Below are 14170 nucleotides of genomic sequence, written 5' to 3' on the forward strand. Positions count from 1 at the left end.
CAAAGGGCATCATAGGCAGAACCCCTATATATAAAACATGTATCAGAGCTTCTCTGGTTGAAGCAGAAGTGAAGGGCTTAGAGATTTACTGGATAACTGCTCCTTGCCTACCACCAATCCCACCATGGTGGCCTCTGAAATTTGCTCACATAGCCTGAAAGCCCTATGAAAGCAGCTGAGAACCACAGATTTAGAACATGATCATGATCCAGAAAGTAAGGTAAACACCGCTCTTGGATCAGACAAAATCAGTGACACAATTCCCTAATGTCAAAGCCCATACATTCTATTCAGAGAGGAGCCTCTAAGACTTGCCTTCAGATCTCTGTGCTCTTATTTTAGCCACAGTTCTAAGGAGCTTTGTAATATGGTTTCCCAGTCATGGAAGAATAGAAGAACAACTTAGGGAGGGTAGAGAGTCAGACATAGCCAGACCTGACTGCTAGCAGTGGGACCAATGAGAGAGAGACAAGGATATTTAAAAGAGGGAGGCCAAGGCATTAAAAACCACCTTCTGAGGTCACTTAAGGTAAATGTAGTCCCCTAATATATTACAGTGGTTCATGAAGGCATGATTTTATATATTTGTATATATAGTGTGTGTGCATATAGATGCATGTACATATACATATGCGTGTATGTGTGTGTATTTATATATATTTAGCGAGTGTGGGTGTGTAGTTGCACGTACATATATATACACTTGATACTTTGTTTAGTGTTAATAATGATGACCCCGAGAAGAAAAGCCTCACTTATGTTCTATATTTTGTATTCTATTTTATAGAATAACAATACTACTTATTGAAATGATTTTTATGTGCCAGGTACTGTTCTAAGTGTTTCACATAGCTAACTTATTTAAACTTCACAACTACTTTATGAAGTAGGGACTATCATTCTCCCCAGAGGCACAGAGAAGTTCAGTCCCCTGCCCAACGTCACTCAGCAAGCAAGTGTGCAGCTGGGATTCAAACCCAGGCTCCTGGCTCCAGGGCCCACACTCTTAATATAGTCCATATCTTAGAAGAATTTGCCATATTTAAACAATAAAAGTACAAACATATTGTGGCTAGCGAAAATTTTCAGTTGCCTGGAAAACTCACTTATCCAATAAGTGGAAAACTCACTTGTGCTCTGACAGTCCTGGGTGAATGAAAGAACAAATTCATTTGAGACTGGAATCCAGGGATCCTAATGTATCAAAAGTACTCTCCCCTCTGTGATATGGCCTGTCAGGAGAGGCAGACGAACTTGAGCAGGTCTGAGTAACTAGAAAATATCCCACGTCAGACTGTTGACAATGAAAGTGAAACACTTAGTCCCAAGCCGCCTACAAGATGGTTGCATTTTTGTTTGCAGTATTGTCATCTTCTTGCTGGTGCAAGAGCTATTTTGGAGTTGACATAAAGGCTTCTGTATTTTTTAGAGTCATTTTCTTTCTGGTCTGTGTTTACATATTGTGGTGGAAGAGTCAGAAGACCTCAAGCTTCAGAAGTGAATCCTGTTTCAAGTTATGAAAGTGTCACATGTGGGGTACAGTTCAGCATGTGTCACCTCAGGCACTGGGATTTCCCAGACTTCAACTTTGGTTGCTGTTCTTTGTGCTCAGGGGTTCTGAAATTGCCTTGACTTTTGCTGCTGTTATGTCTGTAGGTGTGAACTGATTCCTGTCATGCAGGAAAGAAACACTATTTCAAGGGAAGCTTTTCATTGTAAAAGGTCCACATGTTCCACAGGAAACCAGAAGGTCATTTTCTCATATGGCTGGAGTGTTAATTTATTATGCATTTTTCTCTCAGTGTTATTTTCCTGATTGTTGCAAGTGGATGAGTCACAGAAACATATCACACACACATACATGTGGTCCATCAAGCAGGCTTTAAGGCAACTATTTTTCTTTTCTTTTTTTTAAAAAAGAAGAAAAGTCAAAATAAAGCAAATAAAAATGCTCAGCGCATTTGCTGAAGTCTTAGCAAAATGAAATTGCTGTAGTTTCTTAATCACACCATACTATTTCAAGCCAATCCTACTTAATCCATATCTCTTCTTTCCCATACTTGCCTGCCTGGTGAACTCCTATTTATCTCACAAAGCCCAATGTTCGTGTTACCACTTTTGTGTTATTTCTAAACATTGAACATACCTCTATTATAGAACATATCTCATGGAATGGTCATTTGTTATACATCCACTGCCTTTGTTAGGCTGAGAGTCTCCTGAAGGTAGGATTCACAACTAATGTATCACCATTACCCCTGCATGTAGAAGGGTGTGGTGGTACATTCTATTTCTATGATGGCTCCCAAGATTCCCAGCCCCTCTATCATACATACCCTATATAATCCCTTCTCTGTATATGTGGGTGGAACCTGTGAATATGATGGCTGTCACACCCTGATTAGGCTACATTATACGGCTAAGACAAAGGGATTCTGCAGATACAATTAAAGTTCGAGATCAGTTGATTGTGAGTTAATCAAAAGGGAGATTGTACTGGGTGGGTCTGTCTTAATCAGGTGAAAGCCCTTGAAAGAGGACTGGATCCTTCCTGAAGGAAGAGATTTCCCTGTTGGCTTTGAAGTAAACAGCTATGTTTTAAGCAGATTCATAGAGGGGCATGTGTGGTAAGGACCTGAGGGTGGCCTCTAGGAGTTGAGAGCAGTTCCCAGCCAATAGCTAGCAAGAAGACGGGGATCTCAGCCACACAGCCACAAGGAAGCAGATTCTGCCAACAATCTGAATGAGCTTGGACTCACTCATTTTTCCCTGGTCAAGCCTCCAGATGGGAACATAGCCAACCAACACCTTTATTGTAACCTATGAGACCCTGAGTGGAGGACCCAGTCAGCTATGCCTGGACTCCTGACCCCTGGAAACTATGAGATGATCAATGTATGTTGTTTTAAGCCACTAAGGTTGTAATTATTTGCTATGAAACCATAGAAAACTAATACAGGAGGCATTTCATAAATGTTTGTTGAATTTAATTTAATCAGGGAAATAGAAAATTTACAATGACTCTTTACTAAAGTTTTGGCCAATTTTAAGAATGTAGACATATTAAAGAATCGTCATCTTCCTTTGGGTTTTCTACCCACGCAGTCTACTTCACACGCTTCCAAGGTTTCCATAAATACCAGCTTCTGATTGTCTGGAAATAGGAAGTGAGATTCTCTCCAGCCATCATCCCATATTCTTGGGAGATAGAATGAATAAAAATTGATGTTGAAATGAGACCACCGTCATTTCTCAGTCTGCTCACCATGTACAGAGCTCAGAATGATTAGAAAATGTAAAACACATGTGAATGGCTCAAACCCCTTTAGTTAAATCACATTTACATAGATCAGTTTTCCCGAGGGACATAAGTTAACTGAACTTAAGCAATTAAAAAAATAAAACAAAACTATAACCTTTTGCAAAAGCCAAAAAACATGAGTGAGTTAAACCATATCAGATGTAGTGGTTTGTTTTGAGAAGTGTTTTGTTTGTAGTCTGTTTGTGTGCATGTTTTTGAAAAGTCAGATAGAAAAGCAGAACTGGCAAGATCTTTAGCTGCTGAGATAGAAAGGAGGTACGGGGCTTTGTTCCACCAAAGCAGCAGTTACCAGCAGGATCACCAATGACCCTGGTCAGAGATTTGCTGCTAGCTCTGCATTACATTCTTGAACCACCTTAGGGACCGTGGCAGATAGAGAGACTGTGAATGTGGCTGAAAACTGGACCCAATCCTGGATTTGGTATTCCATTGAGAGCAAATTTCCAGGGCCTTGAGATAGCACCTCAGGGAGACCCTCCTTGCTGTTCTGCCATGTCGAGAACAAGAACAAACTTTCTGGCCCAGGAGCTGCTTGCCTCCCACTGCCAACATTTTCAATTTCATTTGCCCTTGGCTACACATAGCTTCCTGTTTCTAAGAAAAGAGGCCGAAAGAGCCTTTTGAAGGCCTCACAGACAGTCTCAGAAGGCTTCATGGGCAGCAAACAATTCTTAGCAAACAACAATTTGATGAGTTAAGTGTAAATGAATCGGAGACATATGGATTACATTTTTGGAGAAATGCACATGGGCTTACAATGTAAAGCAGGGCAGTGTGGGGGTGGGCAGGAAAGGGAATGCTTGGAAAAATGTGGTTTGGGTCTTGTCAATTGCAAAATGTTTGAAACAAATAATTTGAGATGTTTTGCCCAACCTAGAACATGGCTGGATTCACCCTTTCCTTCTATTGACATGTCATTTTCATACTTGGTGCACATGCCAATGCTGGTTTGGGTAGATTTTTTAAAAATGCAGTTATTTTGCGAGGCCATTCCATGTGATTTCTGTGTATCCTCTGAGCAGGGTGGGGTGGTGTTGGGGAAGAGCTAGGTGTTTAGAAACATCTCTCTGCCTCTAGATCAAACTGCTCCTAAGCTCTTCTGATATATAAATCCATTTGAAGAGTTTCCGAATCCAGGCTGTGGCAGTCAGATGTGTCAGCTTGAGAAAGTTCCTATATTCAGCCTCCCCACTTGTAAAATGGGAACAATAATACTTTGTCCAGGATCCATGGGATTGGGATGCTGAATAGTGTGGAGTTAGGAGTATGGTCTCTGGAGACATATTTCTGGGATACACATCCCAGCTTTGACACTTGTGTGAGTTTGGGAAAATTCTTTAGCTGGTCTGTGCTTCAATTTCTTCTGTATAATGAGGAAAATGTTAGCACCCACCACACAGCGTTACCTTGAGAATTAAAAAAGTTAATACACATAAAGAACTTAACACAGTGCCAGTCACACAGTAAGTGTTGAGCAAATGCTGACAATTGCTCTTGTTTACAATTTCTCTTGTTCCATAATGTCTTTGGATGTTGTAGAAAAGAAGGCAACTTCACCTGTAGGCTGGGGGAAAGGGCAGCCCCTTACCCAAACTTTGGGGGTCTCCTCCTGCTTACTTTCCTTTTCTTATTGCTTTAGCTTATAGATTAATTCTCTACTTTTGTCACCTCAAATAAAAAGCAGGTAGATTCCTTGGTTGAAAATTAGTCTTATCTTTTCTCCATTCTAGGAAGGATTATTGTCTCTCATCTACTTTACCACCATCTAGTATCCAGCTACACTTAGTTCAAGAACCCAAATAAATTGTACTAGAGTGTGAAGCAACTCTGGGGGCTCAACTGGAAGGAAATCATGATCCCAGAGTTTTGTTGGTTTAATGCATTGCTTCTCAATCCTTCTTGCACATTAGGATGAACTGAAGAGCATTAAAAAAGAAGAAAAGTTTTGAGGGTGGGGCTTGGACATTAGTAAGTTTTAAAGTTCCCCAGTGCTTCTGATGTGCAACCAGGGCTGAGAACCACTCTGGCCCTGGCATCCAGTGGGCATTTCTGACCCTCACCCCTTTTAACACACTGGTCCTTACTTCTGCAGCATGGTAGGACCCTGATTTCTGCCTTCCACGTAGCGGGTGAGCTTTCCTCTGGGGCTCTGCCCTTGAGGTCTGCAGCAGCAAGGCCACTTCCTCTCTGAACCCCAGGCAGGCTTCGGTCAGAACTGCCCCTCAGGCAGTCGGTGCCCCCATCTCTGTTCAGAGAGATTTTATCTGCATCCATCTCTTCTTTGCCTGAGAAATGCCTTCTAGTTGCTGTTTCTCCACCCCTCCTTTCTTGATCAGCACAGTTTTGCTTCTTTCTGTCCTTTTTGCCCACTGACCACTAACTGTCCTCTTTTGCTTTGTCAAAGATAGTTTCAGAGGCTGTGCAGTATGGTAAAAGAATAGGGAATTTGAGGTTGGGCCTGGGTTTAAGTCTCTCCATGGCTGCTGAAAAATTACTTAATCTTTCCTCATTTGTAAAATAGCAATAATCTTACTGAGGTGATACTATTGTTGTGAAGATTAAAGGAGATAAAGCAGGGATGGTGGTTGTGGTGGAGGAGGCAGTGGTGATAGAGGGTGATGGGGTGATGGTGATGACCATGATAGTGGTAATGGTGGGGTTGGTGGTGATGGGGATGATGTGGTGGTAGTGGTGATGGTGGTGGCAGTTGATGGCTGTAGTGATAGTGGTGATGGTGGTGGTGGTGGTTGTGGTAGTGATGGTGGTGATGGCGGTGATGTTGGTTGTGGTAGTGATGGTGGTGATGGTGGTGGTGGTGGTGATGGTGATGGTGACTGTGACTGTGATGGTGGAGGTGGTAGTAATGCTGGTGGTTTGGTGGTGGTGACCATGACATTGGTGGTGGTGGTGATGGTGGTTGTGGTGGTGGTGATGGTGGTGACCATGACATTGATGGTGGTGGTGGTGATAGTTGTGGTGGTGATGGTGGTTTGATGGTGGCAATAGTGGTGGTGACCATGATGGTGGTGGTGGTGGTGGTGGGAGTGGTGGTTTTTCTTCAATTAAGAAAGCAGAAGTCTGGAGGAAGCACCCATGTTCTGTTCAGAAGAACCACATGAGAAGCAAAGACAGAAGGTCTTTGCATTTGCTGAGGCCAGGGCAGTAGCTAGCTGGTTGTATCAGTTAGCGTTTGATCAGGAAAGCAGAGCTACGCTGTATGACCTAGAGTAAAGGATCTGTTGTAGGGATTAGACTTATCCAATATGGAAACTAGTGGAAAAGTCTAGGCAAGGTTGTTTTCTCTGTGTCTGGTGTTGGGCCTGAAGTTTCTACAGGTCAGTAGGGCCTGCAGATTGGACAGAAAGCTGGAGGTGAAGAGGGGGAGCAAGAACTCACAGGAACCTGCACCTGACTCTCATGGCCTCTAACCTTGATAAGACAGGTGACCTGCACAGAAAGGTGGTGTCCCTCATCACTGAGCTGCATGTGTGCCTGGCCCAGGCCTCCAAGGAGCTGGAGGAGATGCAGGAGGTTCTGGAGATGCTGCCGGCCCAGCTACTGCCCCATAACAACAAGGGGGGCAGCAGGTCCGAGACAACATGGGAGAGCTGCCCTGCGCCTGGTGCCCTCATCAGATCTCCTGAGTGTACTGCCGCCGCTTCACTTCTGCCTCACAAATCTCTCACAGATTTCTTTTGTTGCCAGCCTTAATCCAGAGCCATTTGGGGAAGGAACTCTGGGAAATGTAGTTCATGCTTAGTTCTGGTGACACAGCACAAGTCACCACAGCGGGGTCCCCATGTATATTGGATGGATTAAAAGCCTCACTACCTGGCATGGCCGGTGCACTTTACTCACCTCTAACATTTCAAGCTTGGAGAGGCGAGAGTACCTAGAGCTGAGCTGAGGACCATGCCAAAGAACTGGACAGGGGAGCCCTATGCACTCTCAGATCAAGGAACAGCCTAGCCATTCATCTCTTCCCCAGCAGCTGGGGTATTTTGGCATCCCCTGTAACCCCTAACCACCAAGGGAGACCATCTCTTGTGCCTATCCCTGACTTTGGAATTGTGGGCTGGGTAAAGCTGAACACATCTGGCCCTCTTTGGGATCCTGGTGTGCCTCTAGCCTCACTCTGGCGTCTCTTTAAATGGATGTTTTTCTTGGGTGTTGACCCTACTCTCTGTTTCTAACATCTGTTCCTGTTAAATCCTCTTGCAGGACATAATAGGTCTCTTTGGTGGCCAACACACTGAGACCACGGTGCTTCCCCTACCTAGTGAGTTACATCCTTGTGAAAGTTTCTACCCTCTTCCTGTTCTCTGACTTGTAAATGATTAGAAATATGATTCTATTTTAATTCTTCCATTTGAAAATGTTCGTTGTCAAAGATGCATTTAGAATTTAGCTCCACCATGTTCTCTCCCATTTGTCTGTCCCTGCTCTGACTGGCATCACATCATGGATGGGTGGCAGGAATGGAAGTAGTTGCTTCTGAGTTTTGTACTGTGAAATAAATAGTTGGAGACTCAGTAGTCAGAATTGTATTCTTTACTCCCTCTTTTTCTTTCTTTATTATGCTACCTGGTTTGTGAACATTTTCTCCAGCTGCAAACAATTTACACAAATTGTAAACTATGTAACTGTTATAATCCCTGTAACTATGACTAGAGACTGAAAAATGACCAGTTGTCTTTAGAACTGAGAACTCGTAGAAAGGATCCTCTTGCTTGTGGCCTCATGCCTGATACTTCTCAGATTTTGGACAAGTTATTATAATTATTTGCACTTCAGTTTTCTTATCTGTGAAATGAGGGGCTTGCCTTGCATTTCGTACCACATTCTTTGAAGCCCTGGGGGTTGCCAGAGGACTTGTTGGGAATTGGGGGTGAGAGAGCATTTGCATAGGTGCCCCTCACCCCTCATTAACAAAAAGCCACTTATGTTTATTTTATGTACTTGGTTTCTGTGATAGATTGGATTATTTGTCAGCAAACAATCACTCACTTGGAGCAGACCAGTCTCCTGTTCTAGTGACTTTAGGCTTGACCGTATGACTTACTTTGGCCAATGGGATATGAGCAGATGTGATGTAAGCAGAGGCTTTAAATGTGCTTGCACGGTTTGCTTGCTTCTTGTTTTCTTCCATTTACTGTGCAAATGTGCCCCAGGGAGCCCCTGGTCCAAGGAGAATGAGAGATGTGGAATAGTCCTAAACCCCACCTGTAGCCTGAAGCAGACCTGCCCCAGCTGAATCAAGCCTAGATCAGCTCATAGACAACCTGCAGATCTGTTAGCTTGAGAACAAATGTTGTGATAAACCATTCTACTTCAGGGTGGGTTGTTACACAGCATTATTGCTGTCTCATACTGCTTACAAATAAGTTTTGTCTATCATCAGATCCTTTGGTTTAAAAAAATTTTGAAAAGCACTGGATTTGCTGATTTTTCAGCTCTCCCATCCAGTTCTACTATCTTATGCTTCTTTCTCCATAGATATATAAGAGAGGGAGAAAGAAAGGGTTTTGGAAACAGTAAAATCTCCTGGAAAGAAAAGATAAGAGAAGCTATAGGTTTTTGTGTTTAAGGGAAGAGGAGGTCGTTAGGGAACTGGGAAGAGAGATTGGTGCCTCCATAGTTAAAGTATGTTTTGTTTCTTTTTTGAATCCTCACGTAAACATTTCTCCACTGACATCATCTTGCACTGTTACTTATTTTGTTCATTTTTGTGTTCCATTTGTACAACCTCTGAAATTCCAGGAAGAAGGTGAAAGAATAACATTGCACATAGCCTTGGATTGTGCTGTGTTTATTCTGTGATGGACCATTCACTTGGGCTTAACCTCAAACTGACCTTTCTGATTCCAGACAAGACAGAAAAGCTTTGCTAACAGATTCAAAATCGAGGAACAGAAACAACTTACTTTCCTGGCCAAGGATGTTTTTTGTTTTCATTATTTGTGTCCATGGTCACAAACGAAGTGCTAGGGAGGTAGTTTTTAGGAATTCCTGGAGTACTTTACTGCTGAAGTGTATGTGTAGATACCCTGGGTTCTTAAACAATTGGCACCCCACCCTGAGGTCTGGATATATTAGTTGCATGATGGAGAGAAGGGGAAGGAGGGGTGAGAAAGGTCTTAGCTATTTACAAGCCCTTTTGCTCCAGTTCTTTGCAACATAGTTTTATTTTATTTTTATAGTTTTGAGAACATCACAAATATAAATATAAAACCATTGTCCAAAGCCAAGAACAAGGAATATTTGGATCCTCTTTGCTCCAATGAATAATTAAAGGGTTACCATATCATGTATGAAGGTAGTCTGTTCAAGAATGAACAACATTGTAGATCAGATCATGAAATAATTGTTTTATTTCTCAGAAAGAGAGACTTTATGGGGTTCCTAAGGCTATCACGAGGCAGGCCAGGCTTTGTCTATGGCAGGGGTCGAGTTTGAGCCTATCTCTGCCATCAGCCGGTGCTCAGGTTGTGTCCCTGCACTGATGGCCATCTGAATTCGAGTATCAAGTAATTCGTCTGCTTGTTTGTACTGGATTGAGCTCCTCTGCGGACAACAGGAGCTGCTTAATATTTTAGAGCCAGAACTTGGCATTGCCTGTGCTTAGGGAATTCTACTGTCATGCTCTGGGTGACCTGAGTCTATGACCCATAGTGCCATGTGTGGAGAAGAGGGCTCTAGGATGCAATTTATTTTAGGTTGACTAATGAGCATCTAGCAGACATGGGCCAACAGTTGTATTTATTGAGTGCCAGGAGATTTTTGAATAGAAGCCCTTTTCTGGCAACCTCTAAAAAGAATAAAAGAATATATACTTACCTAGCTGATAGAAGGGGACAATGAAATTTAAAAAGACAAAATTTATCTGGATGAAGGCAAGAGAAAAAGAGAAAAGGAACACATAACAGTCTGGGCAACAGTAAGGTGGAATACTTAAATCCAAATGAGTCATTTATTACATTAAATGTTAATGAATTAAATATTACAATTGATGAGTAAAGGTTGCCAGACTGAAGAAAAAAACAAAACCCAAGTATGTACATCTTACATGTGACATACTTAAAATAAAGGTACACAAACCCTTTGTCTGTGTCTATAAATGGTCACAGACATTTCCAAAAACAACATGGCAGGATGTACCGAGAGTCATAAGCTTGTCCATACTCTTTGATATAATTTTAATTGTTAAGACCTCAGAGTGTAGACTGGGATAGACCTTAGTTCATGTCCCATCTTTGCCCTGTATAAGATGTGTAATGTTGGGCAAATGACTAAGTTCTTTGTTTCTTCATCTCTAAAATGGGGATAATTAGCACTTTCTTGTAGGGATGTCATGAGGAGTCAATGATATAATGGGTGTAAAGTGCTTAGCATAGAGCCTGGCTTGTAATATCTGCTCAATGCTGCTGTTTTCATTAACCTAATCCTGGGAATCTATATGGAGGAAATTACTAAACCAAAGAGAAGTGTTACATGAATAAAGATGCTTATTGCATCTTGTCTATAGCAATAAGAAATCAGAAACAATCTAAACGTCTCATTCATTCATTTATTCAACTCAAATATTTATTGAGATCTTATTATGTGCCAGGTACTGTATCCCACTTTTTGAGATACATCAGTGAAGGAGATAAAGATCCCTGCTTTTGTGATGGGGAATGTGTAGCTAAACTATGGGGCAATAATTCAGTGGAATGTTATGCAGCTATTAAAACAACAGCAATGAAGATGTGAAAAGTTGTTGCTAATATGTAAAATCAAAAAGCAGAAGAGGAAAACATAGGTGCCTTAAAATATATGAGTGGGTGGACAGAGACTAGAAAAGAGCATTTGAAAATGAAAGTGGTTGTTAGACTGATGGGATCATGTTGTTTGTTTTTCAATAATTTATGAAATGGTTTTACAATATTATGAAATAAAAACATATATATGTGTAAGTACTTGAGAAAAGTGAATTGGCACAAAGAAAAGCTTCTTGTGGTTTAGGAATCAAAGTGAAGCCTGTAGGCAGAAGAGGAAATTGCCTATGTAACAGGGGAGGAAAACTTGCTATTTCAAAATAGAGATGACTGTTTCAGCTGCCCTGTGCGCTGGGAGCTGTGGGATTCATGCCAGGGGAAGGGGGTTCTTTGCTGAGGAAACCTTATTGAGCAGATGAGTAATCGAGGGCCTTGGAAAGGAGAGAGTTCAGACTTAAACATGTCTGTGTAATAAATTAACAGAAGTTTTCCATTTTCCCTTGGCATTTGGGGGTAGAGGGGAGAAACAGAGACTTGGAGGCTGGAGAAGATGAGAAAGGAAAGATCCAGCCGGAGGGGTGAGAGCAGTAAGGATACAATAGCAGCTTAAAGAGCACTGATAACTAATATTTTAAGCTATTTCCTGTTCTGTTTTTCCCAGACTTCAGTAAAAATATGATTATGCACAGTAGTGACTCTTCAACATTTGGGGAAAGCAGTGGGGAAGAGGTAGTGTCCATGGAAGGAGGTGAATATGTGCACAGAGATGACCATCAGTGCTGGGGACAAGATGGTGAGCTCAGACCTGCAAGTCCCTGCAAGGAAGAATTTAAGTGGGATGAGGCCAAGAGACCCTAAGTCTCTCCACTCCTGCCCTCCCTTAGGAGTCTCAAGTCACTGTTCTCCCATGGGATAGGGGCACAGGCCATTTTGTTTGGATATTAAAAAAAGGCTGGTGTCATAGGACATTCAGGAGTCACATACACAGGGGGATCTGAGAGGTCCTGGCCAAAGGGTACCTTTTCCATATTGACCCTTCCTGGGGCCTTGGCTTGCTTCATTACCACCCTTAGCAATACGATCTTTTGCAAACAGACACCACTCTATCTAGTCCTGCTTTTTTTAGGTGCAGCAAGGTCTGGGAGAAGTCTTGCCCTTCCATGAAGGCCTTAGGAGAACGATTTTGATTTTGATAGGTCATGGAATAATCATGGAATGATCGTTTTTCTTTCTGAGAAATAAAACAATAGCAATGAAGACATGGAAGCTAAGTTTACGAACTTAGACGAGAGGCTGGGCAGGTTTTGGTTGGTGGTGGGTGGATAGAGAAGGAAATAATGAGCAGATGTAAGAGAGATGCAGGGCACTGAGGACGGTGGGGAGGGGTAGTGGGAGGAGCCTTCTGTAGTCTTTTAAAGACAACTAGGGAGTTGTTTCTAGACTCTGATTCCTATACTCAGGAGACCTTGCAGCAATAGCCTTTTAGGAATGGTGCTTAACTTAAGGCTTCTAGACTAGCAACCATGTATGGGTTTGATATACCAAGGTGGGGGTGGGTGGGACTTGTCTGTCCTAGGTTCAGGCCATTGGAGAGGTGGTGATGCATTGTCTACAGAGAATTAAAAAACAGTAATAAAAAAAACCTAAAACAAACTGCTTTTTATTATCACCATGTGCCAACAATTCTGAGCACACTCAGTGATAAACTCCCCCTCCCCTCTGGGGCAGAGAGTTCAGGCTGTCCCTAACCCCTGGTCTGGCACAGCCCTGGGATGGAGAACTGCCAATGTGGGGAATCCACAAGGAGCAGGTGCAGAAGAAAACCCAAATTCCTTAAGCTGGTAAATAAGAGGTTTCTCAGGACTGAACTTGAAAAACATGAGCCTGGCCAAGGGTGGGACAAGAAAATCCTCAGAAGATGGCAGCTGAGCAGGGGTTAAGCAAACCCTGGTGCCAAGCCGGTGGCAGCTTGGTAAATAGACAGCTCACATCCTCAGCAAACACTCAAGATTCATGTCTTTTCAGAGAAAAGAAAAGACTTAATTTCAGCTGCGGTGGGGAGAGGGGGCTAACGTTTCTTTTGTGAGATATCACAGCCCCAGCAAGATCTTGAGACAATGTTCTAAGAAAAGTTGGAAAAGGTACACTTGGCCACCCTACGGACCCTGGGGCACTTCACAGGCTGTTGGATGGGAGGAAGACCAGATCCTTCTAAATCCTAGTGTAGGGGCCGGCCCGGTGGCGCACTGGATAGTGCGCCGCTTGGGAAGCGCGGCGGCGCTCCCGCCCGAGGGTTCGGATCCCACATACAGACCGGTTCCCGCTCACTGGCTGAGCGAGGCGCGGGAGCAACACCGAGGGTTGCGATCCTGTTGCCGGTCCCCGGTCCAGTACGGGGGCAACACTGAGGGTTGCGATCCGTTGCCGGACACGGAAAAAGACAAAAAAAAAAAAAAAATCCTAGTGTATAGGGGACCTAGTATAGGGACCGAGGCCACTGAAGTTCAGACTAGTAGTTTCCAGAGTGTGTTCCTTGTACCGGTGGCATCAGCATCACCTGGGAACTTGTTAGAAATACAGATTCTCAGGCCCCACCCCAGACCCACTGAATCAGAAACTCTGGGGTGGGACCCAGCAATCTCTGTTTTAACACACCTTCCTGCTGACTCTGATGCCCGTTCAAGTTTGAGAACCTCTGGCTCACAGTGGACTCGGATTTGGCTCCCTCTGAGAGGTGGCCGCACCTAGCCTCTCCCCCACTTCAGGCACCTGGGGTCTGTGGGCCTGCAAAAGTGAACGATCTGACAGCCCCAGTGCAGAAGACACCCACTGTCCCCCCTTTTTTTTTGCTGTTTCTGACAGGGATTTGGTTCCTGACTGGAAGACTGGGGAATGTGCCGTAGGGAACGCTAGAGAGATGGGCAGGAGCCAGGTGCTGAGGGGCACTGTACACCTCCCTTTATAAAAGCGTTTGCCAGCATTATTCTGTACTTTGAGTGGTTTGAATTTTACCCTGAGGGGCCTTCACATGTAGGGCCACCCCAGTGCTTCTCAGAATGGGGAGACACTTCATCTGTTGATTTAAACTCTT

The 14170-nt window shown here is 43.3% G+C and overlaps 1 protein-coding gene across 1 annotated transcript; it reads left to right on the plus strand.

The window, feature by feature from the left end:
- The first annotated feature begins 1548 nt into the window (after positions 1-1548).
- GDNF-AS1 (GDNF antisense RNA 1 (head to head)) lies at positions 1549-11937 on the plus strand. Its single transcript, XM_008579758.1, is given in 4 exon segments — positions 1549-1576; positions 1579-1766; positions 7544-7601; positions 11741-11937. Coding segments are annotated over 4 exon segments (471 nt in total).
- The last annotated feature ends 2233 nt before the right edge of the window (positions 11938-14170 follow it).

This window comes from Galeopterus variegatus, unplaced genomic scaffold (assembly GCF_000696425.1).
Source record: "Galeopterus variegatus unplaced genomic scaffold, G_variegatus-3.0.2 Scaffold81, whole genome shotgun sequence".
In the NCBI taxonomy this organism is placed as follows: Eukaryota; Metazoa; Chordata; class Mammalia; order Dermoptera; family Cynocephalidae; genus Galeopterus; species Galeopterus variegatus.